The 25921-nt window shown below is 38.0% G+C and overlaps 2 protein-coding genes and 1 pseudogene across 8 annotated transcripts; 2 read left to right on the plus strand and 1 right to left on the minus strand.

Moving 5' to 3' along the window:
* Positions 1-7766: 7766 nt before the first annotated feature.
* LOC137746833 (protein AUXIN-REGULATED GENE INVOLVED IN ORGAN SIZE pseudogene) lies at positions 7767-9459 on the plus strand (annotated as a pseudogene). 2 transcript variants are annotated; one of them, XR_015960238.1, is made up of 2 exons: positions 7767-8109; positions 8617-9459. The product of XR_015960238.1 is annotated as a protein AUXIN-REGULATED GENE INVOLVED IN ORGAN SIZE pseudogene, transcript variant X2 (transcript). The 2 variants fall into 2 exon arrangements; XR_015960237.1 differs by having other exon boundaries at positions 7767-8105.
* Positions 9460-10312: 853 nt separating this feature from the next.
* Positions 10313-15213, minus strand: LOC137748259 (ankyrin repeat protein SKIP35). 4 transcript variants are annotated; one of them, XR_015960240.1, is made up of 6 exons: positions 15001-15142; positions 14657-14810; positions 13561-14391; positions 12505-12937; positions 10984-11907; positions 10313-10691 (listed from the first exon to the last, which is right to left on the minus strand). XR_015960240.1 is itself a non-coding variant. In XM_068488385.2 (5 exons), the coding sequence occupies exons 3-5, from the start codon at positions 14196-14198 to the stop codon at positions 11119-11121; spliced, it is 1860 nt and encodes a 619-aa protein (XP_068344486.2). In that variant the 5' UTR covers positions 14199-14391; positions 14657-14810; positions 15001-15213; the 3' UTR covers positions 10800-11118. The 4 variants fall into 4 exon arrangements, 2 of the variants coding, with proteins under 2 accessions (XP_068344486.2, XP_088546294.1); XR_015960239.1 differs by having other exon boundaries at positions 13561-14810; positions 14979-15032; XM_068488385.2 differs by lacking the exon at positions 10313-10691 and having other exon boundaries at positions 10800-11907; positions 15001-15213.
* A 1396-nt stretch (positions 15214-16609) lies between these two features.
* Positions 16610-21214, plus strand: LOC137748370 (guanosine nucleotide diphosphate dissociation inhibitor 2). 2 transcript variants are annotated; one of them, XM_068488517.2, is made up of 13 exons: positions 16610-17004; positions 17663-17725; positions 17902-17985; positions 18105-18212; positions 18334-18506; positions 18722-18833; positions 18944-19024; positions 19112-19174; positions 19274-19375; positions 19587-19711; positions 20251-20461; positions 20549-20623; positions 20807-21214. In XM_068488517.2, exons 1-13 carry the CDS (start codon positions 16918-16920, stop codon positions 20855-20857), a joined length of 1335 nt encoding a protein of 444 aa, XP_068344618.2. In that variant the 5' UTR covers positions 16610-16917; the 3' UTR covers positions 20858-21214. The 2 variants fall into 2 exon arrangements, with proteins under 2 accessions (XP_068344618.2, XP_088546295.1); XM_088690169.1 differs by having other exon boundaries at positions 16694-17004; positions 17663-17762.
* The last annotated feature ends 4707 nt before the right edge of the window (positions 21215-25921 follow it).

Raw genomic sequence — 25921 nt, forward strand, 5'->3', positions numbered from 1 at the left:
ATTTATAATAGCGCATCACGTGTTATAATATAAATAAGAAATAATTTAACATTTTATGTATTGGTTTGTATTCTTAAGAGTTGATTCATTGAAAAAATCTCTTATATATGTAACTTTAATTGGAGCATTTGCCTACCAATGCCAATATGCAATATTGTGGGTTGTGGACTGTTTTTTTTCTAATGGTCGTGGTCGTGTGGTTTCCTTGATTTGCCTAAAGGGCTGCGGCTGCTGGTGCGGTGGAGAATGAATCTGGGTGGCGTGGCTGGGGAAGTGGATGGAGCGTGGAAAGTGCAAATAATCTGGGATTAGGATTATTTTGCCCCCTTTCATCCCCTTCTATCAATTTCTTTAACATTCTTTTATTTTATCTTTCTCTTATTATAAAAAAATTAATAAAAGATATTAACATGGTTTAACCGTAACCTTTCAAATAGAAAGAGAATGAATAAGAGAAGAAAAAAAAAAAAAAAAAAAAAAAATCCCCCTCCAATAGTCTAATCTTCTCAACATTCATACATTTTAAAAAGGAGAGAGACAAGACTGAGAGGAGGGCATGGCAGTAAGGACAAACAAAAGGGGTTGTATTGTATTTTACGTGTACGAGGAAGGAAATCTCAATCTCTCTCTCTCAAGAAATTGTGGTCTCTCAAGTGGGTGAGTCTCCTCTCAGGTATTGATTGTGATGGGATGGGATTATGGGAAATGGGAAGACACAGAATCAATCAGTGAGTGAGAGAGTTGCATTGCATTTGCAAATTGCATTAATTAATTAATTAATTGTATGGTGGTGGATGAAAGATGCATTGAATTGGGTAATGAAGGTCCACATCACACATGCATGCCCATATGCCATCATCATGATTCATCCATAATATATGCTGCTGCCATGGCTGCATATCAAATCTATCTCCCACTACCACTACGCACACTTTCCTTTTAAGCATGGAGGACCTCATTTAAGTGTTTAGGATTGGATTAGATTATAATACATAGATTGGAAAGAAATAAGAATGAATTGTAATACATTTTCTTCCTTGTGACTAATTCACTTTTCTTGGACTTCAACTTTGTTAAAATTTCAAGTTTTAATATCTATTTTATGATTAAATATAGGTTGAATTTCACAATTTAACTTCGCATTTTATAAATGTTAGCTTGACGTCATTGGATATATGTGATATGAATCATGTGATGCGGCTTGATGGTGACACATCCCGATCCCAATGTCCAGTTGACATTAAATTCGAGGCATGCTAGGCATCATCCGGATGGGTGATGAAGCCATAATCGGCAGAACTTCCTCGAAAATAGGGATAAGCTCAAATCAAAATACCTACAAGTAATTACATTTGTTTTAAACACATCCTCGAAGGGCCACACTTAATGGGTCTTCGACTCTCTGTCACATGCATGAGAATGGTTGTAAGATCCCACATCTCCCAAGGGAGTGATCCTTATATGTATATTCTTATCCCTACCTAGCACGAGGCCTTTTGGGAGCTCACTGGCTTCGGGTTCCATGGGAACTTCGAAGTTAAGCGAGTAGCGCGCGAGAGCACTCCCATGATGGGTGACCCACTGGGAAGGTCTCGTGTGACTTCCTAGAAACAAAACCGTGAGGGCGTGGTCAGGGCCCAAAGCGGACAATATCATGCTACGGTGGTGGAGCGGGCCCGGGATGTGGTGGACCCTGGGCCGGGATGTGACAATGGGTTCACAGCATAATTACCAAACATGTCCTATTAATATATTGAGTAAATACCATACTCGGTAAAATATGTTAAAGTTGCTGAAAAACACCTCAACGTCGAATATGATCACTAATACGCCTACTAAATCATGTATACGCTGAGAGATGATAGGTACATATATACTAAGCCGACACTTACGGGTGGCAAGAAATACAATATCATCCATTAGCCGTAGCTATTGGAAGCTGAATAATATAATCATGTCATTGCTGAGTAATCTCTAAGCAATGACAAGCTGAGAATACATATGTAATCATGTCATTACTGAGTATCTCGAGGTAATGACAAGCTAAGAATATAACTGTAACCATGTCATTACTGAGTAATCTTGAGGTAATGACAAGCTGAAAATATAACTTTGGTACCTCAATACACGTGTAAGCTAATACACACACACACACACACACTAGCCATAGCTAGTGGAAACTGAAAATATAATCATGTCATTGTCGAGTAATCTCGAGACAATGACAAGCTGAAATGACATGTCCATGAATGTGGACAAGTTGGAAATACTCATACACGTCCAAGATGTATCCTACGATTGTGAACGTGGTACAAACTGAGAATATAATTGTGTAATCATGTCATTATTGAGGAATGTCAATGTAATGACAAGCTAAGAGTATAAATGTAGTACCCCAATACATGTGTAAGCTGATATGTAATATCATCCATTAGTCGTAACTAGTGGAACTTGGAAATATAATCATGTCATTGCTAAGTGATCTTGAGGCAATGACAAGCTGGAAGGACATGTCCACAATGTGGACAAGTTGAAAATACTCATAAACGTGCAAGTTGTGTCCTACCACTGTGGACATGGTATAATACTTTAAATTTGTATGGGTGTATGTGTGCCACAAAATAAGTAATAATAAAGGAATAACAATCATGAAATCGTCCTTGTCATACAACATAAATCATGTATCATAAACCATAAATCATAATTTCTAGTAGTAAAATCTTGAAATCTGTCTAGCTCGTAAATCATAAATCTAAAGGTATATCATGAAATCGGTATAATTCTTAAAATATAACTGAAATCCATTATATAGCCATGCTTAGAATTTAGATAAATAAAACTTTCTGAATTAAAAACCCATTCACCTCCAACTATTTCGCCCTTGAGGAGCCTTGTCTTTATCAATCTGATAAAGTATGCACCTTGACCAAATCACAATAATATCACTTCGGGAAGCCATGATACATTATTTAATTTTATTTAATCTTATGATTGCATTTTAACTTCCAAGTTAAATTGCCTACGTACCATGTGAAGAGATCAAGCCAATTGTAATTTATCATTCATATGAGAATTTCAACATATACTACTTAAACATTTAAACATCGTACTTAGCAGAAATGAATATCTCTCTTAACCACAAATATAGAGTGATGATGGCAGATTCTGACTGCTAGGGTCTATCAGGCCTTTAGTGATGCTAACATCAACATTCGAGAAGATTCAGAACATGTTGGCCCTAACCCTCAGTCAAAATGGTTTCTGATAAAGTCAACCACTCTAATTATTCTCATTGCGGAAAATTTGCACATTAGATTTCCAATGTAAATGTTTATGAGACCAACACATTACTTCTACAAAAACATATTACACTTTCATAACGATCCAACGATCGGATCTCTACCTTCTACAAATTTAAGCGGCGGTCAATCATGAAATTGTGTTCAAATTATCAAATTTGGAGAAACGGAGTACGGATCTGGAATCAGCACGTTGAAATACCTCAGGAAGGGTCTTGGGCCAAAAACCTAGAAAAAAAAGTAAACGGTTAACACTAGTAGAATATTCCGTCCTTGGACAAAATATTCTCTTAAAACTAATGAAATATTTCAAGGAATATTCTGAATTGGATTCGAAAAAGATTGGGTCGGATCCGGTTTGCCGAATACGAATTGGGTTCTCAGGTTTGGTCGGCCCGGTTCGAGGTGGTGGATCTGTTGGTTATTACAAAAACCCGCCGAAAAATATCGAGCTCCGATGAGCTCCAAATCACCACCATTGTTAACGAATCTTATATCAAAATGAAGTTAAAAGAACGAAAGACTCGAATTTACCTTCCATACGTTGAGTTTGTGCTAGGAGAGGTCGGAAAACAGCCAAGGGAGCTCGGAAACTCATCAATGCTTATTTCCTTGCTGGAATTGAAGAATTCTTTCTCATATCTTGCTACACGGTGAGTTGGATGGTGTGTGGGGAGTTGTTGTCAGTTAGTGATGCTAGTTGGTGGTTGAAATCGTCAAAAAATTGACAATGACTGAAAGTTTGGCAAACATAGTAAGGTAGGGTGTCACATCCCGGCCCGGGGGGGACCACTTCCCGGGCCCGCTCCACCACCGTAGCACGATAATATCCGCTTTGGGCCCCGACCACGCCCTCACGGTTTTGTTTCTGGGAACTCACACAAGAACTTCCCAGTGGGTTACCCATCATGGAAGTGCTCTCGCGTGCTACTCGCTTAACTTTGGAGTTCCAACGAAACCTGAAACAAGTGAGCTCCCAAAAGGCCTCATGCTAGGTAGAGATGAGAATATACATATAAGGATCGCTTCCCTAGGCGATGTGGGATGTCACAATCCACCCCCCTTAGGGGCCCGACATCCTCGTCGGCACATCACGACTAGGGTTAGGCTCTGATACCAAATTGTCACATCCCGGCCCCGGGGGGACCACTTCCCGGGCCCGCTCCACCACCGTAGCACGATATTGTCTGCTTTGGGCCTCGACCACGCCCTCACGGTTTTGTTTCTGGGAACTCACACAAGAACTTCCCAGTGGGTCACCCATCATGGGAATGCTCTCGCGTGCTACTCGCTTAACTTCGGAGTTCCAACGCAACCTGAAACAAGTGAGCTCCCAAAAGGCCTCATGCTAGGTAGAGATGGGAATATACATATAAGGATCGCTCCCCTGGGCGATGTGGGATGTCACATAGGGTGTTTAGTTCCAAGTTCCTTCATCAATGATTTATGGAATAAATGAGTTGTTTGTAAGATGAATTAATACTTTGAAGTTAAATTAGGGTTTGTGTTTCATGTTAAGGCGTATGGGTTGTGGAATAAATTTCAGGTTTTGACGTGCTATGAAACTGGGATAGAACAATTTATGGTTCCAATGTCCAATTGCAGAAATTTGTGAATTTTTTTCTATAATGTGCATATGGTGTGCATGGCTACATCTTAATATGAGAAGCGGAAATGTTCACTAGTTATGATGCACGTATGTTATGCCCTAAAATTTAGCAAGTATAACCACAACCTAGCTGGCCTCGGTGAAAAACTAAATTAAGAAAAAGCTTAGAGGATGTTAAGGATTATGTGTGTCCATGAAATAACGACAACAAATATCATGTTTTCTATATGCACGGTTAACCGGTGATTGATATACGTAACAAGACTTTACAAACTGCCACTGTAACCTTATGTACGTAACAATTATGTTTTAATTGTATCCACTATACCAATAAGTTGTCGTTAAATTTTCTTATTAATGTGAAAAACAGCTCGTTACTTGATCTCCAGTTCTGTGCATATTATGTGCATGTATTGTGCATATGATATGCATGTGGTGTGCATATAATGTATATGGACATGTGACGACATCATTTTTTTTCTGATTTCAGAGAGAACTGTGAGCTCTAGGTTGTTGGGTTAGCTTAGATCTGTGAGGATATCATGTGAATGTCGTGTACATACAATGAGCAAATCCTAAAAAATTCATCCAACAAAACACCAGCATTTAATGACTGGGCATTGTTCCCACCCTCGATGCGAGTCCAGCGGTGGTGGTCTCAAGCCTCGATTGTTTGCCGTGTTGCCAAAAAATGGCCAGAAAACTCACGGCCAGCTTGAGTTTCGATCCTAATTATCGGGGATGAGATTTATGATAAGGCTAGGTGTTTTGGACTCATGAGGACGAGATGAAATTGGTGGTGGCTTCGATTTAGACGGTATTGGTCGGAATGACTGTGCATCGTGTGTGCACAGTGAGAAGGGAAGAGAGAGTGCGTGAGGGAGAAAGTGAGAGAAGAGAGAGAATGAGGGAGAGAAAGTATAGAGAGAAATCAGAAAATAGGAGGAAATAACCCATTTATATATGAGGACAATTTGGTCATTTCAAGGTGTAAGAAAAATCCTATTTTTGTCTGATTGTTGTACATGTCATGTGAATGCCGTGTGCATATTCGAAATGTCTTATTTTTGTCCTAAGGTTAAGTAATTTGGAATTATCCTATTTATGAGTATTTCCCAAGAAAATAAATATCCTCATGGGTCCCACATAACTAATACAATTCTCGAATTGGATTGGGTTTCAAAAATACATGCATTTAAAACTCGTCTTCAGTCCAATTTTTGTTCTGTTTGCGCTTACATGTTCATGGCAACAGTTATTACAAGAATATGTTATTCAATGTGTCACACGTATAACGAAAATAAAATCAACAAAAGTCAATGTGCACAATAAAGTTTTTGGTCAAATTCCAGCAAGTCAAGGCCTTAAGACTTGTTTATGCAAACACTTTTCTGATTTTCTTACCATGTAATTCTTATAATTAGCCTTGTTTTAGCATATAAGTCTTTTGATGCCAGCTACCTTTTGTTTTTTTTAAGCCTTTTTTTTTTGTTAGTTCATATAAAACAAGATATATACAATCTAGAGGAAGATCTAATTATTTTGAAAGAAAAATCTCATAATAATAGTTTTGAGCTAGCCATAACTTTAAATTTTGGTTCGAATCTAATGTGTTAATTTTTATTTTATTTTATTGAAGCTCGTAAATAAGCTCTATTCTTATGTATAATCATCTAAATGCTAAATTTTTAATACAAGCTCCATCAATCTTGTTTGATTAAAATTTTTCATGACAATACAAAACAATATAAGGAACCTTTGATTGTTCACCAATTAATTATACTTGAAACTATTTTTTTTAGTTTATTTTATTTTGCTTAAAGGCCCCTGATGAATTTTTGGCTCCTCCGTCAGATTACACGCACACCTATAAGATGCCACTTACTTATTTATTTATGAGCTTCAATGTATTGTCATTTTTGCCTGTTTGGATTAGAGTTAGAGATGGTGATTAATGGTGAGGGAGTACGATTCTCTACGGATTTTTTTTGTGGGATCTAGATGATGAATAAATCGTATCTATTCATTGTATATTGTGCGGTTATCAATTATTTTAAAATTTAAAATTAAAATTAAATATAAATACCTAAACAAAACTGATCGCACAGTATATGATAAACGAATATGATTAATTGATCTTTGGATTCCCACGAAGAGAATTCGGAAAGGATCCTTGTCCAATATTGAGGATGCTGTGTATGGTTGGTTTGTTTGTTTTAACACGGTTTGTTTCATGAGTCCTGACTACCAAACTAGTATAAAGAGTTTTTCTCATGTTTTGACGATCGATGATTAGGTGATTAGGAGCAGCGTAATTAGATGAAATGTGTGGTCCGTCTGATTGACTGGAATGGGGATGGGGGGCGCACTGTGTGGACCCATTGCAATTGCAAATGTAATCAAGACTCGAGACATAGCATACTCCATACATGGAATGGAATGATTCCATTACTTGACCACCACAGATTCGCTATTTGCAATTTTGCAAAGAAAATGTATGAATTGACAGAGTGGACCCAGCCCATCCTCCTCTCTACGGGTTGTCCCTCTTCTAGAGAGAGAAAGAGAGGGAAAGAGAGAGAAAGATAGAAATGAAAAATAAGATTATTAAAAAAAAAGAAAAAAAAAAGAAAAATAATAATAAATAATAGGGAGAGAGAGAAATGACTAATGAGGGGGAGTCCAGGGGTGAAGAACCTTGGGGAACACAGTCCTGATTTTCCAAAACCAGCAACTTGCAACTTGCAACTTGCATGTCAGCAAAGAGAGCCCCACTTGTCTATGTGTACAGTCGAATACACCGAACCAAACCATCTTTCTTTCTCTCTACATAAACATAATCATAAAACAAACATTGGGAAACTTACTAAAAAAAAAGTAAATTACTAATAAGGGAAAATAGGAGAGGGTAGCAACAAGAAAGGGAAATACAGGTGCAGCGCATCAAAATTCATTTCGTTCCTTAAACACCTTAACCCGTTTCTTTTTATTCTAACACCAACACTGGAACACATTGTTATTCCAATCCAATCCAACGCAACATCCCTCTCTCTCCTTGTTTTAGTTTCTCAAAGTAAAAGGGCGAGGGAAGGGCACTCAAACTCAAACTGATGAGATGGTAAAAGCGCACAACAACTCTGTTCCTTGCTGCTGTTGCTGCTGAATCCTCATCCTCATCCTTTCAGAAAGATTCACAGGTAGGTAGGTATGTATGTATGTGTTGTATATATGAATATGAACCTTAATTTTATCCTTGAGTTGCTCAATTTGGTTGGCATACCCTCAGCTTTTCTACTGTTGATTTATTTGTTTCATCCCCTCTAAAGTCATTTCATTTATGAACACTTTTTTTACTTCCTTTTTTTAAAATAAAAAATATAAATTGTGGTTCAGTTGTTAACATTGATATCTCAACATCATCTCTTGAGTCTCGATGGATTATGATTATGGGGACTTTTATTTTTCGGATGGAATGGAAGATGGATTTTAAGACTTTTCTTTTTCGGAGTGAAAATATTCGTCTCTTGAGTCTTCTTGATTTCCCTTTCAAATTATGATTCTAGATTCTTCTCTTCTCTATTCTGTCGGATTTTATCTCTTGATTGCTTTGTTTGTGTTTGTGCATTGTATTGCATTCAAAGACTTTAAGGAAGGAAACAAGGAAAGATCAACTAATCCTCTTCTCTTTTTCTTTCTTGCCGTTTGTAGCTGTATCTCAAAGCCAAGTCTGAGCGTCTTACTTTGCAAGTTGAGATCCTCCCAGGACAGCACAAAGCGAGCGAGCCAGATCGAGGGAATTGTGGCCTACGTTCTCCATTGCATTGATTGCCTCTAGTTGCTATAGTTGTATAAAACCAGCATTGGTCAAGCGTTGGAGATTTTGAGTTTTAGGCTGAAATTTCGTCTGTTTGAGAGATAATTTCCTTCATTTAGGTTCTGTGCGGTGTTGTGCTGTGATTTGATCTAGGGGAGGGGACCAACGCATTAGTAAATGAATTTTGATGTTCCTGAAGTAGATCGGCTAAGACTAGTACTGTCACAGGGTTTTATTCATTTGCCGGATCGCTCTTCAACAAGTTGCGTTATGGATATTAAAACTAGAAAAGTTTCTGGTGCCCATACGCTAGAGCCCTCCCCAACGGATCATGGACAGAAAGTGGAGTATTATCATCAGATTCAGAGACAAGGAAAGGCAACAGAATACCGGCGAACCTTATCTCACGGTAGAGGGACTGGCAGAAGACTGCTGCCGGCCAGCTACTTTAGCTTGGAGTCGTTGCTTTTGCTTGTATGCCTCACAGCGACTCTGCTGATCCTTCCTTTGATACTTCCGCCACTACCTCCCCCGCCTTTGATGCTGCTGTTGCTTCCCATTGGCATTCTAGCTGTGCTTATGATCTTGGCTTTCATGCCGTCTAATGTGAGGGATTTGACTTATACATACGTCTAGCAAAGTAAAATGAATGAATGCTTGCGTTGCGTTGTCTATCATACAATTTTTGTACTACTAAAATGTTCAATACAAGAAACAACACTCTTCTTCTGTTTTTATTTCTTTGTCCTCTTCTTTAACCAGACACTCAACGCAAGAGAAGAACAAAGACAACTCTAAGCGTCATGCATTACGTACGGAAGATTGTCTATGAATGTCGGTTATTAGGGGTGGGCATGGGTTGGTTTGCGTCGGTTTTGGACCAAAAATGAAACCAAACAGACATAGTCTGTTGGGCCAAAATTGTAAATCAAAACCAACCAAACCTGTGTCTAAAACTGATTAGGTCAATTAATCGACAGTGGATGGTTGGTTTGGATCGGTATTCGGTCTATGTGCAAACCAAGTTTCTCTCCTAAAAGTTACATAAAGTAGCATTAATATGAGTGAATGCTCAAAGAAAAGCATAAATGAAGCAACTCAAGGAGAGCACCAAAGCCGAAACAGCTGTTGCCTTCTCCAAATGGTGCCCCTGCTCCTCTCCAATGGGACTCTTAAACTAATTATAAATAAAAAAAATAATTAAATATATGCAAATCAGTTCGGTTAACTGCACCTTAAGAATTTTGAAACCGATTGTCAAACCAATTATGCCGGTCCGGTTCGGGTTAACAACAAAAAACTAAAAACTAAAAAAAGAGCCCAAACTAAACTAAGTCGCCGGTGCGGGTTCGGCGGTTCAATCGGTTTATTTTGTTTTATTAAATGCCCAGCCCTATCGGATACATTGCGCATTTCATTTCATGGAATCACATCTTACATCCAAACCCTAGGAGGCTAGGACTTGTCCATCTAGTTGCTCTGAAAAATAACCATCCCGACCAAAAGTAATTATGATTTTGTATGCTGTATTATTCTTGTCAAAATCTTTCACGCCAGAGAACCGCGTTTCAAGTTCTCCAATTCCTTCCGTCTCGAAAATATGCCAATAAATCAACCGTAGAATACAACAAAGGTCCTTATTTGTTTCAGGAATAATTCCACTGCCGACTCGCGGTCAAATAAAATACCCCATGTGGAATATCACATGGTTACTTTTCAGTTGGGTTGGAATTAATTTCATTAAATAATAAAGGCAAACGAAATATAAGACTCCCAATTCTATTCAATTCCATGTTTTGGTCGGTGGCCCGCTGGCTGGCTCCTACATGCACACGAAAGAAAGGTGGCAAAGAAAAAAAGGGGCTGCGGCTGCTGATGCCATAAGAACCACTTCATCCAGGCCGGTCGTCAAGGTGCAGCGGCATTCCATTCCATTTGAACTCGGAGCCGTCTTTGACAAATTACTTTTCTACATTCAAACACATTAAGGGCAGCATACAAAAAACGAAACAAAAGTTAACCCCCACCCCCCATACGATACATGGCAAACGAATTAAAAATACAACTGGAATGGAAGTGTCTAGAACTCATATCAGATAGCCAAATCTATTATACGACAGGCGCATCAGATTTTGACAATAGTTTCTGTGTCTTAAATGATAGATCAACTCAACAACATGCACATTTAGAAACATATATGCGCCATGTACATGAACTAAATTACAAGGCAACAACATATGATGGATAGAAAATTGACAAACCTTGGCTTTGTCACCTGACCCCATCTCTAAACTGTTGTTATCATCCATTACAAATTTATCAGATAGCCGAGGACAAATGGAAGCTAAGTCCCAGAACATATACGAGCAACACCTTGCTGCACTGAGCTAGGCAGATCAAGTAAAAAATGAAGGGAGATGATGCTCCAGAAGAGCCATTAGCTCTTTGCACTGGCTCGCCCCTTCTAAAACTCCACCGCCAAGCCTTCTAACTGCTTCAACAAGCTGTCCTCTCAGCCTTTGTGACAACAAACAGCCACCCGCCCTCACACACTCCCTATACAGTGGCAGGTAACCGATTGCTATCCCTAGAGGGGTTGGAAGATCTCTTAAGCAGATAGGAGATTCACCCCATTTTAAAATCCTCACAATGTTCATGTAATGTTCTTGTCCTTGTTTAATTCCATCCAAGAAAGCTTCCTCTGACCAGTGCCCCCGAAGAAAAGCCTTTAACTCAGGAGCTATACCCTCATCATCAGACAGAGCAATACTGTTGGCAACAGCATAAGTAGCTGCAGGATCACCCATGAAGTTGGAATGAAGAAGAAATGCAACACCATCAAGAGAACCACCACTTCGTTCACCAGCAGCCTTCAGAATTTCAATGCTTAGTGCAGCAAGGACATGATGAGGAACATGAGGGAGGAGATAGGCAGCAATGTCAACTTGGCTGCTGGAAGTTGCAGCTGTGAGAGCAAGGCAGAGCTCCATGTCTCGGCAACCCCTTTTCACAAACCACTCAACAACCTGCATACAGCCCCTCTCAGCAGCTCTCATCAGAGGGCCCAAAAAAGCTATCGCATTGCCTTCTTCCACAAGACATTCCATAGTACCAATCTTGCAGTAGTGAGAAGCAAAACCCAAAGCCAGGTCAACATCAACATCCAAACTGTTCCTTTGGGCAATCTACCAACACAAAACAAAACCCATATGCCAAAAGAAAATGAGAACAAAGATGCCACACAAACCATCTATCATGAAAGAAAATCTTGGATCACGATCATCTTCTCAAAATTGTCCTCGTTTACATACATAACCAAATCATATAACCAAGAATGCATACTAGAAGCATAAAACGAAAAATGTCAATGTCAACAAAAATATTGATATTCCAGATTTACATAAATATTAGTAAAAAATAAGAAACGACGTAAATTTACTTTAAACATAAAAAAAGGAAGGTATTCAAATTTTAGGAAATGTCAAACGGACAAAAATGCATTTATTAAGCATGTGAGTGGAAGACAACTTGCACTACTAACAAACATGTGCTTGAAACTTGAATATCAATATACAAAAAGATCTTTGCAATGACAATTCAAAAGAATGATGGTTATAGTCATATAGCTAACAATAACTATTGTTCTTCCTAATTCTTATTTAGGGGTTTAGTAAAATAACTAAGTATTGAACATTGATCATAAACCAAATACAGAAAAATGATATCCAAAGGCTAGGAATGCAACTAAACATTAACATGACGTACAAACGTATTGAAGTCACCTGCAATAAGATGCGCACAAGCTCAGTACTCCCAAAACGAGAGGCTTCAAGGAAACACTGATTGACATTGTCTGCACCTCCCTCCACCAACATACCCAGCAAACCTTGAATTGCAGTTGCCGATATCCCAGATGCCCAGCCAGAATCGAATGAACTAGAGAAGAGAGTTAGGGGGAAGCAAGCAGCATCAAAGGCCTCAGTGAAGTCCTTCCCAGAAAGCTGGTTACCAGCAAGATCTATGAACGCCTTAAATGCTGATAACTGGAGTTGGATCTCAACCAATGAGCTGTTGTTAACTCTATCCTTATTACCTTGGGAACGAGAATGAAAGCCTATACATTTCAGAGCCCATTCAGTAAACTTTTGAACCTTAGCAGCAGCTTCTGCCTTCAAGACCTCATCTCCATTGCATTCGTGGAGGCGCTCATGCAATCTATAAAAAAAGAAGGGTAACCAATAAAGCAAATGGCACATCAATTCCAGGATTAAAAGGAAATAGATGGGCAAGGTGCTTAGAAGACACAGTAAACAATACCACGCTACACTCTCGTAGCTCAAATAAAATAAATAAAAGGGGGGGACATCCAAGGATTTCAAGGAATGAAATTTGATGCATCTTAAGCTTTCTTGTAGCAAGTGGGGCACTTCCTAACCCACCAAGCTTTCTATTTTACCCAAGGTGTTGCCAAGGGACTAATTCTAATTCGTGTAACACCCAGGTTTTCTACATGTATGTTCATGAAAAGATTTCCTGGTAGCTTATGAGCTGACATGGAAGGACTACATAAAATCAAGCTGAGCTTGCTGACTTCATTAAGGAACTAGATTAATTTTATTCTATCTTACACATTCATTAAGGAACTAGTTTAATCTTATTCTACTTGGTAAGATAGATAATGCATCCTATTCTGCCTAGTCCGCCTCTTTAATTTAAAAGTCTTCATTTTCCATTCTGGAAAAGACTTCAGTAGTCTTTATGGACCCATTTACACACACCCAAACAATTTATCGCTATAAAATTGTTAAGTTATCAGGAAATACACAGCTTGACCATACCTTTGGGCCATTACGGTGACTGTATCAGCAAGACTCATTGTTCGGCTCTGACAAGCAGAAACACACGAAGCAAGAAATGAAGTGCGCAAGGCAGCTCTCGTGAAGTCATATGCACCATTGACAATGATCTGCTTAATCAATCCCGTTATCCCATAAAGCTCTTCGTGAGTGCTCAAGAACCATATTGAATCCAAAGTCATGCACAAAGCATCATTCAGGGTTTGTGGATCAGCCACCAGGATCAAACTCTCAGCAACTTCCCAATCATGGGAACTCACTGCACCCTGAAACATGCGGCCCAATTCAATCCTATCTTGTCTACTGAGCTTCTTCTCTTGCCCAACTTTATCCTTCCTCTCCGGGTTGGAGTCTGCCGCATCCACCTGAGATTTGAGTTTCTTGGCACTGCAACTACAACTAGTGGGCATTCTCGACTCCTTCCTGACAAGAGGTCCTTCTCTAGAGGATACCACATTACTTCCCTCTCCTTTGTCTGATGCAAAACCTTGAATGCCATTCTTCGGACTATCAATCACATACTCAGTTTCCATGTCGATATATATGGGGTCTTCGGAATTAGTCTCATTCACCACAATCCAACCATCATTACCCTCAAGAGGTGCCGTCCCCTTTTCCATCCTCGCCTTTTATATAGACTATGCTATCCCCGCCTTCTCCCCTACTTTCCGTAATTCAAAAAATAAGATTAAAGGGGGGAAAAATCTCCAACCAGATAAGATAATCACATATATCGCCCAAACAGCACCATCAAACAGCTTAAAGTAGTAACTACAAATCGCGGAAGAAACCGATTGCTCGCCAGTGGGATTCCTGTTCCAACAAAACCAAAGGATTAATGACGAACGGGTTACAAAATTGCCTTTATCTTTTTTTTGTTTCTCCTCCGCCTTGGATGACTGCTCCGCTCAGAGTTATGCAAACGAATCGAAAAGCAAAGTCCCCGTCTCCAACAGGCAACAGGCAGCGAAATTAGAACCAGCCCTCAATTCTCAAATTCCTACGCATGTTGGTGGAAAAAGGCAATCCAAAACAAGCAAACCAGAGAGACAAGTTCAAATCTAGCAACCATACATACCAGTCAAATATCAAATGTCAGATAAGACCTCAGTCGCAATTACATAACACTGGAAAACCCTAGACTGGAATAATGGAACCCCCTCCTTCCTTCCTTTCAGCGTATATAAAAGGGATTCCAGCAATAGAATCAAGGATCGAGAAGAGAACCAACCCTACAGCACCACCCACAATCTTTTCATCAACAATTTAACAAATTTATAAAAACTGAAAAGAATTCGTTAGGGAAATGAGAAAATAAAGGAAATGGAGTAATAAAATGGAAAATGAATGCATAAATAGTAACAACCAAAATATAGAGTGGAGCAAAACTAGAAAAATACATGAAATATAGATATAGCAAACCTCTGATTAATTGTGGTGTGGGAGAGAAAGACTCATCACAGAGCAAACCCCTGTCATGTTTATTCATTTTCCTCTCTTTTCTTCCTTTTCTTTTTAATTTATTTGTCTACAAAATTATCACAAGGATTTTTTTATTTTTTTTTTTCAGTTTTTATGAGAAATGTTCCCCAAAGTTTCTATAATTCATCGTTTTGATCTCTCACATTTCAATTTGAAAAGTGTTAAATGGAAGTCCATTTAAGTGTAGATGTGTTAGTCGAGACGATGAGTGATGATGTTTGTAATTGTAATGGTATTATAGAGTATCCATAAACATTCGTTAATCATCTCTTCAAAGCGATTAAAATCATCTTTAGAATCACCACATTCCCCTTCTCTAAACCCTATTCCTACAACTTCTAGAGGATGGATCGTAAATTCCTAATATTTTAATTTCATTCTCCTCAAATAATTAGGTTTGTGTTATTAAGAACTATTCACGGTGGTTCACCAGTTTTGTAGATCTCTATTTAGGGCACAAATTTACAGATCACCAAGTTCGAGCATCAACCCACAAAAATAATGTAATTAAACTTATGTTTTGAGGGTATTTGAGACTATTCAAGTAACATTTTTGCTATATATAAAATTTTTTATAGAAAAAAGTTAAGTTTTGGGTATTAATGATAACTCATCCAACATATAGAGAATAAAAAAGTCTTTAAGCTTTTACTAGTTGACACACAAGCATCCATCTTGTACGTTGTTGAGTATATCAGTCAGACAAAAATGAAAAATAAATAAAGAAAAGAAAAGTAGCAGGGGTAATAATTATGTTCTAAAAACACTAGGCGGTAGTCAGACGGCGAGTTAGGACCCAACGCCTAGGCGGTTAGACGGGTCTAGGCCAGCACCTAGGTGGACTAGACAGATTTAAGTAAATTTATTATATTTTGTGTAAATAAGTGTGCTTATACTTAAAATATACATAATTTCATCATAAATTACAAAATAGAATGACATATATATTATTTCATATTGGAACATAATGAAAACATGGAGAACAATGGTAGAAGTATGTTCATTTAAGTGAGGAACAAGTCTTTTACAATATATTAGAAAAATAAAAGTGCAAAAAGAAAAATTATATATTTTCTGTCTAAGTGAGTCGCGACTTAAGTAGGTCTGGACGGGCTAGGCAAGTGCCTAGGCGATCTAGGTGGGTGCCTCAGCAAGTCCAGTCGCCTTTTCTTATTTTTCAAACGTTTAGGTATTAATTGAGATGGTGACCAGACGTCTAGCACCTAGGCCCTGCTGGAATTTTCAGAAAAGTGGGTAATATATTAGTTGGGTAAATTACATTTTCATACCTCAAGTTTGGGATCTATTTCAATTCCTTACAATATCTTCAAAACATTTCACTTTCATACCTTAAGTACTATTTTATTTCAAAATAATACTTCCGTTATATTTTCTATCTATTGATTCGATAAATGCTGACGTGACTACTAAATGTCTTCCACGTGGCAAAAAAAATAGTTTTTTAATTTTAATTTAAAAGAAAACATGAATTAAAAAAAATAAATAAATAAAAAACCTTGAAAAGGCAGAAACCGACCCCACCTCCGCAACCCCTCTTCTCCCTCCCAAGCATCCCAACCACCTCCCTCTCGTCCACTCTCTTCACGTCCCCTCCCATCCAAAAATCCATCCCATCCCACCCAAAACTTGAATTTTCTCACCTAAAAAAAAAAAAAAAAAAAAAATTGAAATACACAGCGACCCACGGTCTGCGAGAAGAAGAAGAAGAAGAAGAGGGAGGAAGGAAGAAAAAAAAATAATAATAATTGAAACTATCCCTCCCCCCTCCCAACTGACCCACATCCGTTGCGTTGAGATCATAGGATAGGATAGGAGGAGCGACTGAGCGAGGAGGAAATGGACGAAGAGTATGACGTCATAGTGTTGGGAACAGGTCTGAAAGAATGCATCCTCAGCGGTCTTCTCTCCGTTGACGGCCTCAAGGTCTCTTATTCCACCACTCTCCACTCCCCCCTACTCTTTCTACTATTTCTTTTCTTTCTTCTCTCCTGACCTTTTCAATTTCAACATCAAATCTCATCACCAATGGACTCTTTTTTCTGTACGTTTCCTCTGTGATTTCATTTCGTTTGATTTGTATGGGTGATTGATTTGCCAATTGGGCCGACGGGATCTATTTGCAGTTGGAACCGGAGGGATGTAGCTTCAATGTTTCAAACCACCTTCGCCTTCTTTTATATTTTCATTGGATGTTTATTTGATATTCATGTAATCTAAATGCATCAACTGATTTTCATCTCAACACATGAATCCAACGCTCACGCTCTTTAACCTTCAACCTACTATCAATCTTATTAGACCATAACAAAAAGGAAAGTTAAATAAATAAATAAATCTTACTTGGAATGATGAATATTCATCTGATTAGTAATAGGTTTAGCGGCTGCGTTTGAAACTTGGAATTTTGAATTTCATCTGATTCCTCAGCGACTACATTATTATTAACTGTATGACATGATTGTTATCATTTAAAACCAATGCTTTGTACATTTATCATTTCTTTATTTTCCGTTGAATATGACAGAGTGTTGATCAAAACACTTGGTACTTTTATTGTTGATACTTGTATTCTGTGAACCAGGTTCTGCACATAGATCGGAACGATTATTATGGTGGAGAGTGTGCATCACTTAATCTTGTCCAGGTCCCCGTCTGCCATCTACTTGAAAGCGTCTGATGAAGTATCACATCTGTACTTATGTTGCACTGTCTCTCTCTCTCACTCTCTCTCCTCCCCCCCTTCTCGTGCCCACTCGCTCGGTCACTCAAACTTTATACTCTATTATTAATTTTGATCTTTAAATTATCATTAACTTGCAGCTATGGAAGAGGTTCAGGGGAGATGACAAGCCCCCAGCACATTTGGGATCTAGTAAGGATTATAACGTGGACATGGTCCCTAAGGTATGTTTGTGTGTTTCATTGATTTTTGCATTGTTTTTGGCTCATTATTATTTTGTTTGTTTTTCTTTTATATATTTGTTTTCATGTTTTCCTAATTTGTTGTATTTTTCTTTGTCTAGTTTATGATGGCCAATGGCACTCTAGTGCGTGTCCTCATTCACACAGATGTCACCAAGTATTTGTACTTCAAAGCTGTGGATGGTAGTTTTGTCTATAATAAAGGAAAGGTAGTTCCGCAAACTCTTTGGAAAACTGCATTCAGTAACTACACTCACAAAGACCCTCACATACTGTTCTGTATAAATTTCATTTTAAAACTTATGGGTGGGATCTCAATTGTTGCAACAGGTTCACAAGGTTCCAGCAACTGACATGGAGGCCCTTAAATCTCCACTCATGGGTTTGTTTGAAAAGCGCCGTGCACGCAAGTTCATCCTGTATGTTCAAGATTATAGTGAAACTGATCCTAAAACACATGAGGGAATGGACTTAACAAGAGTGACAACTAGAGAGTTGATCGCGTAAGTGCTAGGGCAATATCCTTTTTGCAAATGAACTCTATAATCATTCTAAGAAGAATCATAACTTGCGGTCTTTACAGTCTCATTGGTACCAATGCTTTGTCTCTGTTTTCTATTTATAGGGTTCCTTGTAGAAAAGAAAGGTGGTCTTGTTTTGATAAAGTAACAATCCAAGAACATTTGTTTATATTTTTGTGTGGTTAATGTTTTGACAGAAAATATGGTCTCGATGACAACACTGTTGACTTCATTGGGCATGCTTTGGCACTTCATAGGGATGATTGCTACCTAAATGAACCTGCTCTAGATACCGTGAAGAGAATGAAGGTAAATACTGGTCGGGGTTCATGGATGATTATTTTTATGTCTTGTTTTTAAATTCTCATTGTATTAATGTTCATTTTTGTAATTGAGTTTAACACGTGGTTGTGTCATAGCTCTATGCGGAGTCATTTGCACGTTTTCAAGGAGGATCACCATACATATATCCTCTGTATGGATTAGGAGAGCTTCCCCAGGTATCTTTCTCTCTATTTAATTACAGTATTGTATTTCATCTCAAAGTTGGTAAAGATATTCAATTTTGTTTGGGGTGCTTCATTTAGGCATTTGCCCGACTTAGTGCAGTTTATGGTGGGACTTATATGTTGAATAAGCCTGAGTGCAAGGTAATCTTTACACATTTTTCTTGGTTTTAACACTCTTTCATTTTGCATTAGTTTGTGTTTAATTCCTGTCTAGACACTGAGTTTGATGCATGATGCCAGGTAGAGTTCAATGAGGAAGGGAAAATTATTGGTGTCGCATCTGAAGGGGAAACTGCTAAGTGCAAAAAAGTTGTCTGTGATCCTTCTTACTTGCCTAACAAGGTAAACCTTTATGAGTAAAGTATTTAAAGGTGGTGGGATGTTAATATTAGTTTTCTGTTCATCTTGTGCCTTACAAGTATGCATGTGGTTGTTTTTATTTATAGGTCTGCAAGGGACACAATATCTTCTCTCTTCTTCTGTATCTTGCTTGAAGGGTGAAGAAAAATGTTTTTTCCCAAACACTTACTGAAAATTTATTGCATTTTGACAGGTTAGGAAGGTTGGTAAGGTTGCAAGAGCTATTGCCATCATGAGCCACCCAATTCCAAACACCAATGAATCTCACTCAGTGCAGGTTATCCTGCCACAGAAGCAGTTGGGTCGCAGATCAGATATGTGAGTTCTCTTATCTTTTGTTTGGGACCAATATTTATTTTGCAATGAATGTCGTGTGCATATTTGAGAAGGTCCTTTGTAACTGTTGCTTTAGAAAAAACAATCTCATGACTAGGTTGTTTTATGCTATGGCAAGGAAATGGGTTTTCTTTAATAGGAAGAAATGAATGGTATAGTTTATATGCATTCAATGTCTAAACCACAATTTTTAAATTTCTGTTGTGTAATTGGATATGCAATTGCAATGTTATATTGGGTGGAGGGTATAGTCAGTTATATTATTCTATAACTGTTGGAAGGGTTTCGTGGTAACACTTGCTTGATGCATATTAATATTATCCTACTATCATTTCGATCACAAACTACTACCAAAAGGAGAAAACAGTGGTATTTAGAGCAGGCCTCTGGGGAACTCGTGTATACTTTGAACCGATAGCTTGTTGATGGATATTTATTCATCCCGAGTTATTCGTGTTTCTTTTTTGTTGTATCTTCTTATTACTGGAGGCCAATTCTTTGGTGCTTTATTGACTGAACAGGTATCTATTTTGTTGCTCCTACTCTCACAATGTTGCTCCAAAGGGAAAATTTATTGCATTTGTATCAGCAGATGCAGAGACTGATCATCCCGAGACTGAGCTAAAGCCAGGGATTGACCTTTTAGGGCCTGCTGACGAGATTTTTTTTGAGACTTATGACAGATATGAGCCTGTTAATGAACCCACTTTGGACAATTGCTTTATATCAACCGTAAGTCTTATTCAAGCCTTGAACTGTACTGGGCACTCTTCAATATGATTTATGCACACTTGACAAAAGGCTTCTTATGTTTAACAGAGTTATGATGCCACAACACACTTTGAGTCCACTGTCTTGGATGTACTCAACATGTACACCTTGATAACAGGGAAGGTAAGAAATACAATTTTATGCATTGCCCAATTAGTTTGGTTCTGTTGGTTTTGATTTCATGTCATCCTTAAAGTCGATGGACATTTCCTTGATTAACTAACTTGCCTTTGTTTCTTTTTACTGTTTCATAGAACCATGTCTTTCATTTAAGGTTTAACCAAATTTCCTGGAATGTTTGAGCAGGTTCTTGACCTCAGTGTGGACCTAAGTGCTGCTAGTGCTGCAGAAGAATGAATAGCAAAGCTGCATGTGGTGCTTGTAGTGATAATTGTGCTTTGTTCCAAGTACACTGAGCTGCTTAAGTTTCCTTACTCGTGGCGGTGGTAATCCTTATACTGTGGAGGATTATATGAGTTATCATTCATTTTTAATCATAGACTTGATATGTTATATATTGTCATTTAAATGTACTTCAAGTTTCAAATGTCGTTTCAAATGAAAAACTATATGTCTAGATTTTGGACATGCCCTTGTGTTGGTTCAATGTATTTTCAGGTTGCAAGTATGTGTGGAAGCATGTAAACAAAATGATAACTTGTCAGAGAACTATTTCTTTCAAGTTAATGATGTGTGGGGTGAATTCGATTCTAATCTGTTTAGTTTTTTGCCCCTTGGAAAAAGCTTCTAGTGGGCTGGTACTGATAAACCACCCACCCGTTGCCTTAGGGCAAGGGCAAGGCTTTTTTTAGCCCCTCAACCTCAAGAAGGGGCTCCAACAGTCCAGATTCAACGAGGGCAGTTAGTGGGCAATGCCAAGCCTGTCCAAATACCCCAGCGATATAAGCTTAGCCTTGTGCCACACATTTTCTGATGCAGGGCGATATTGAAAGAAATGAATTAAGGTCAAATGAGAAATGAAATATAGAGTCCACTCTCTCCTTCTGTGAGGAGAGCTGAAAATCCGAAAGAGTTTCTTCTAGTACTACCCTACAAGGCTATAACACTGTTGAACTAGACAACAAAAACTGTCAATCTCACAAAAGAGGCATGATAGAAAGAGAAAACTTTGATAATTTCTTTCATAAAAAAACGTCCAAATCTGTCGCACCAGAAATGGGTTTAATGGGAAAGAGATTCTTTCCGGAATCTAATCCTCCTCATCAAACAATTCGGACCTTTGAAATTTGATCCAACAGTTAAAATTATTATAACTTTTAAAGTGGGCCCGTGTTTTTAGCCGTTGGATCAAATTTCAAGGGTCCGAATTGTTTGATGAGAAGGATTAGATGGAAGGGATCTGGAAAGGATCCCTTTCCGGTTTAATGAGACAAGGGTCCTCTTCAGATCCTCTTTGTAGGGATCCAGAGATTAATCAATCATGTTCGTTCATCGTACATTGTGCAGTTAAATTTTAAATTGAATATACATAGTATTTAACGAAAATTGGTCACACGATGTATAATGAACGGACACGATTGATTAATCTTCCAGATTCCCACAAAGAGAATCCGGAGAAGATCCTATTCCAGTTTAATGAGCACTTGTAACTCAGAAATTGAAAAGACAACGAAATTAAAATGATAAAAAAAACTGAAAATTATGTAAAAAATAGTAATAAGATGAACGCTCCATAGATGCACCGACCAACCAGTGATTTAGATTCCTTAGAACATTTTCAAAAGAAATGTCAAATCCTAGTTGAAATGTCACTGTGCATATTTGACATAAAAAAAAAAAAATTTTATTCCAACCGAAGTGTTATTTGCTAACTGGATTTGAAGCCTTTGTGATTAGGAATCAAATTTGATATCAATGTCACATTTAATTATTTTTAATTAATTTTAATGATGAATTCCTTATTTCACTAACATTTTAACCAGTAAAAATTTTGTTTCAACAGTTTTTTTAATAAATACAATCATTTAAAGTTCTATATTAATAAGGAAATAACATTTGACAATTCAGTTGAAAAAATACAAATTTTAATGGTTATAATAATTTGACATTTCTTTTGTAGATGGCTCTCATTATCCCAAGAAAAACTGCTCAAGCTTGCTCTTGCATCGCGACTCTTCTAAATGTAATGCACATGGTGGGTTGACAGGAGGAGTGCTTCCAGACGATATTTGGCAATTGGTACCATCTTCTCAATAACATACAGTTAATTTAAAAGCAATACACTGAACAATAACACATAGGCTATGTTCAACTACCAATTCTGCTTCTTTGTTGACTCCTCCGATTTCATCTCCTTTTTAAGATCATTAGTCCATGGTGTTGGCTATGTATCCTCTGTAACCCCTGACTCCTGAGGTTATGGGAAGAAAAAAAATTGGGGATAAAGGTCCCCTCTAGTTTGTTAATTCTTTCTTTCTCTCAGGTTCAACATGACTTTTCAAGAATGCTGAGATGATGTGATGGAACAGATACAGAGGTAGACACAGATGAAAGCGGATGCCCCTTTTTCTGGACAAGGAACTTGCTGCCAGTGGGTTTACTAGGAAGGATCAGGAAGACATTGAGAAGGTATCGTATCGTTGTGAAGCATGGTAGATTCATGCTACATGCTTGATGTATACTTGTGGAGCCTACATGGTACACCCATTTAAATTTCTTTACTTTTGCATGTAGTATGTTCCACCCTTCTGTAAAAAACACTTCCCTGGGTTATCGAGTGTATATTGCATGTTGTGGTTACAGTATGCCTCGTCCAATTATTTGTGATCAATTTCATTTAACCAAAAATTCTTTTTCAATCATATGCAAGACATCTGTGAGTCCAATATTTGTTCACTTTGGCTTTTTTTGTATGTTATAATGTTCTCAATATCATGTTGTTACGTGCAGTTCATTGAAGGAGGTTTCGATAGGGATGCTAGTTCTTGTGATGAAGAAACTGAAGATGACACACACCTCTGTGTTAAATGAAACGAACATAGAGGGGTGTTGATTCATTGCGTTTGCTAGATCAGGTACATTGTTTACTTGCTGTCATGTCATGAAGAAATGGAAGTGTCTGAGCAACAATCTGAGGTCTTAAGTGATTATTTATGTACAAAATGAAGATTAGTGAAATCATAACTGATATTTGCAGAGTAAATTGGAAAGTTCTGGTGTTCGTATAATAATAACGAACGGCTTGTGATGAAAATGACTTTTACAGTCTTGTATAATTTTATCTTACTTGGAGAGGCATTCTGACAAATTCACTTCGACCAAAAAAAGGGTTCTTTGTTTATGCAGTCCTTGTCTACTTGGAGATGCATTCTTGCATCATGCATTGCATTTGCAAGTTCGTACTTGCACTTTTGCAATATATCAGGATCAGACTTCAAATTTAAATCATGAAGAGAAAGGAGTGGATGACGGTCTAAGAAACTGTGAACCAGGCCCAAGCACTAAACCTGAATGTGAAGATGTGAGTGACAAGGTAGGTCTTGAAATTGTTTTTATATTGTGCTTCCTACATGGACTTGAAGTTAGGATTTATCTAGGCATTGGAGTGTGCTGTCTATCATGGCGTAGCAGATGTTAGGTAGCTTATGTTTACGATCTCATGTGTAAAGATCTTGTGGATCCATACCTTATTGCAGTTGTAATAGGCTAATAGCAGTTGTCTTCCCTTGTGTTCCTGGGGTTATATGTGGAGTGGTCTGTACTAAGGTTACCGTGGGAGTACGGTCCTTAGGTTTGGTGTCTACAGGATGAGGACATATAACAAGGGACTTTATCTATTGTTTGAGACCCTTCTGCTCGTTTTTGTACGCTACACTCCAATGGTATGGGTTTTGCTTCCGCAGGGGGGAGATAATGACACCGAAAATGACTATGATGGTGAGCTGACAAAGTGCTTAAACAAGCAGGCACGAGGTACCATAACAGCAGTGCGTGGAGGCCGGAAGAGTCTTTCCTCCAGAAATACCTACAAAGATAAGGGCGATAGATCCTCTTAACAATTCCAAAATCCAGAACCAATTCAGCAGCTGGAAGAATATATGAAGTCCCAGCACAAAATCCAATATGTCCGTACAATCCGTGCACGCCATGGAGGCTGCCTGCATTCGTATGAAGGAGAAGATTGTTTATGTTCATTAATCAATATTGAACATCGGCTTTGAAACTGGTTATGAAATTTCTTGCCAATCACTCGTTTGAATGAGAAGATTGTTAATGTTCATTAATCAATATTGAACATCGGCTTTGAAATTGGTTATGAAAGTTCTTGCCAGTATTTATATAGCAAGATCGTGCATAAACTATGTATATATTTGAATGTATGAAAGTTGGGGCATGATTGAAAGTTAAATTTACAAGAAAAACTAGATGACAAGTCAAAACTAGGTAAGTTATGGATAACAATTTAAGCTTTTACTGTTAAATAAATACTGGGACTGTCAAGGGCCAAGTCCTTTATTTTCACCTAAAAGGAGGGATGCATATTTATTTAGAAACTTTAACGAAAAATTTTCGGTACTGTTGACTTTAACGAAAAGTTATATTTTTTCACTAAAAGGTCAATCCTGGTACTAGTCATTTTATTCTTAATTTTGTCCTTATCGTTAAAACTCAAAATTTTCAAACTATTTTCATTAATTTTCCTTATTTATTTTGACAGAGATGAACAGTGCCCAAGTCCAAAGATTTTAAAAGTGCTTTAGAGCATTCCCACCGTAGCAAATTGCTCGGGGGACAGTCTCCAGAACAAAGGCCCGAGGGCCGGTGGATGGCCTCCGGCGTGAGGCAGGCCGGGGGATGGGGGAGGCCCGAGGGCCAGGCCCGTGAGGGATTGCCAAGCCTTGAGCCCGAGCTGAGGATGACGCCATGCTGACGCCAGGGTGGCGTCAGCGTATTATTTAATTTTTTTTGTGTCAGGCGCGTGCACCCCACCCGCGCGTGGGGGCGCGTCCCGACACAATAATCAGAAAAAAAAGGGTTTTGTCAGTTACCGTTGGGAAGCCACGTGGCTTCCCACGGTACGTTAGATCCTAACGGTCACTTAATGTGGACCGTTAGATCTCAACGGTAAAAAAAAAAAAATATGTCAGATTTAATATCCACCGTTCGATCTGAGATCAACGGTGGATATTAAAATGCTTTATAAATTAAAAAATAAATGAAAAAATATTTTAAAAAATATGAAAAGTTACCGTTGTGACACGTGGCACAATCTGGAGCGTTGGAATTCAAATTTTTTTATATCCAACGGCAGAGATTAATTAATTGAATAAAAATTTAAAAAAAAATGTAAAAAATTCAAAAAAATTCAAAAAAATATCTGAAAAATCTGAAAAAAATTGTAAAAAAAATTGTTTTTACTTTTCTATAAATACCTTCTCATTATCATCTACCTTACACAAC

Source organism: Pyrus communis, chromosome 2, assembly GCF_041283825.1.
Source record: "Pyrus communis isolate YQ-2024b chromosome 2, ASM4128382v1, whole genome shotgun sequence".
Classification (NCBI taxonomy): domain Eukaryota; kingdom Viridiplantae; phylum Streptophyta; class Magnoliopsida; order Rosales; family Rosaceae; genus Pyrus; species Pyrus communis.

What these genes read in the sequence shown, in the direction of transcription:
- LOC137748259 (XM_068488385.2), bottom strand. Translation starts at nt 14,198, where the DNA reads ATGGAAAAGGGGACGGCACCTCTTGAGGGTAATGATGGTTGGATTGTG. An exon ending in GTCACCGTAATGGCCCAAAG is followed by an intron (nt 12,938 to 13,560) that starts GTATGGTCAAGC and finishes CTTTTTTTATAG; the next exon opens with ATTGCATGAGCGCCTCCACG. An exon ending in TTGTGCGCATCTTATTGCAG is followed by an intron (nt 11,908 to 12,504) that starts GTGACTTCAATA and finishes TTGTGTTGGTAG; the next exon opens with ATTGCCCAAAGGAACAGTTT.
- LOC137748370 (XM_068488517.2), top strand. Translation starts at nt 16,918, where the DNA reads ATGGACGAAGAGTATGACGTCATAGTGTTGGGAACAGGTCTGAAAGAA. An exon ending in ACGTGGACATGGTCCCTAAG is followed by an intron (nt 17,986 to 18,104) that starts GTATGTTTGTGT and finishes TTCTTTGTCTAG; the next exon opens with TTTATGATGGCCAATGGCAC. An exon ending in TTGGGTCGCAGATCAGATAT is followed by an intron (nt 19,712 to 20,250) that starts GTGAGTTCTCTT and finishes TTGACTGAACAG; the next exon opens with GTATCTATTTTGTTGCTCCT.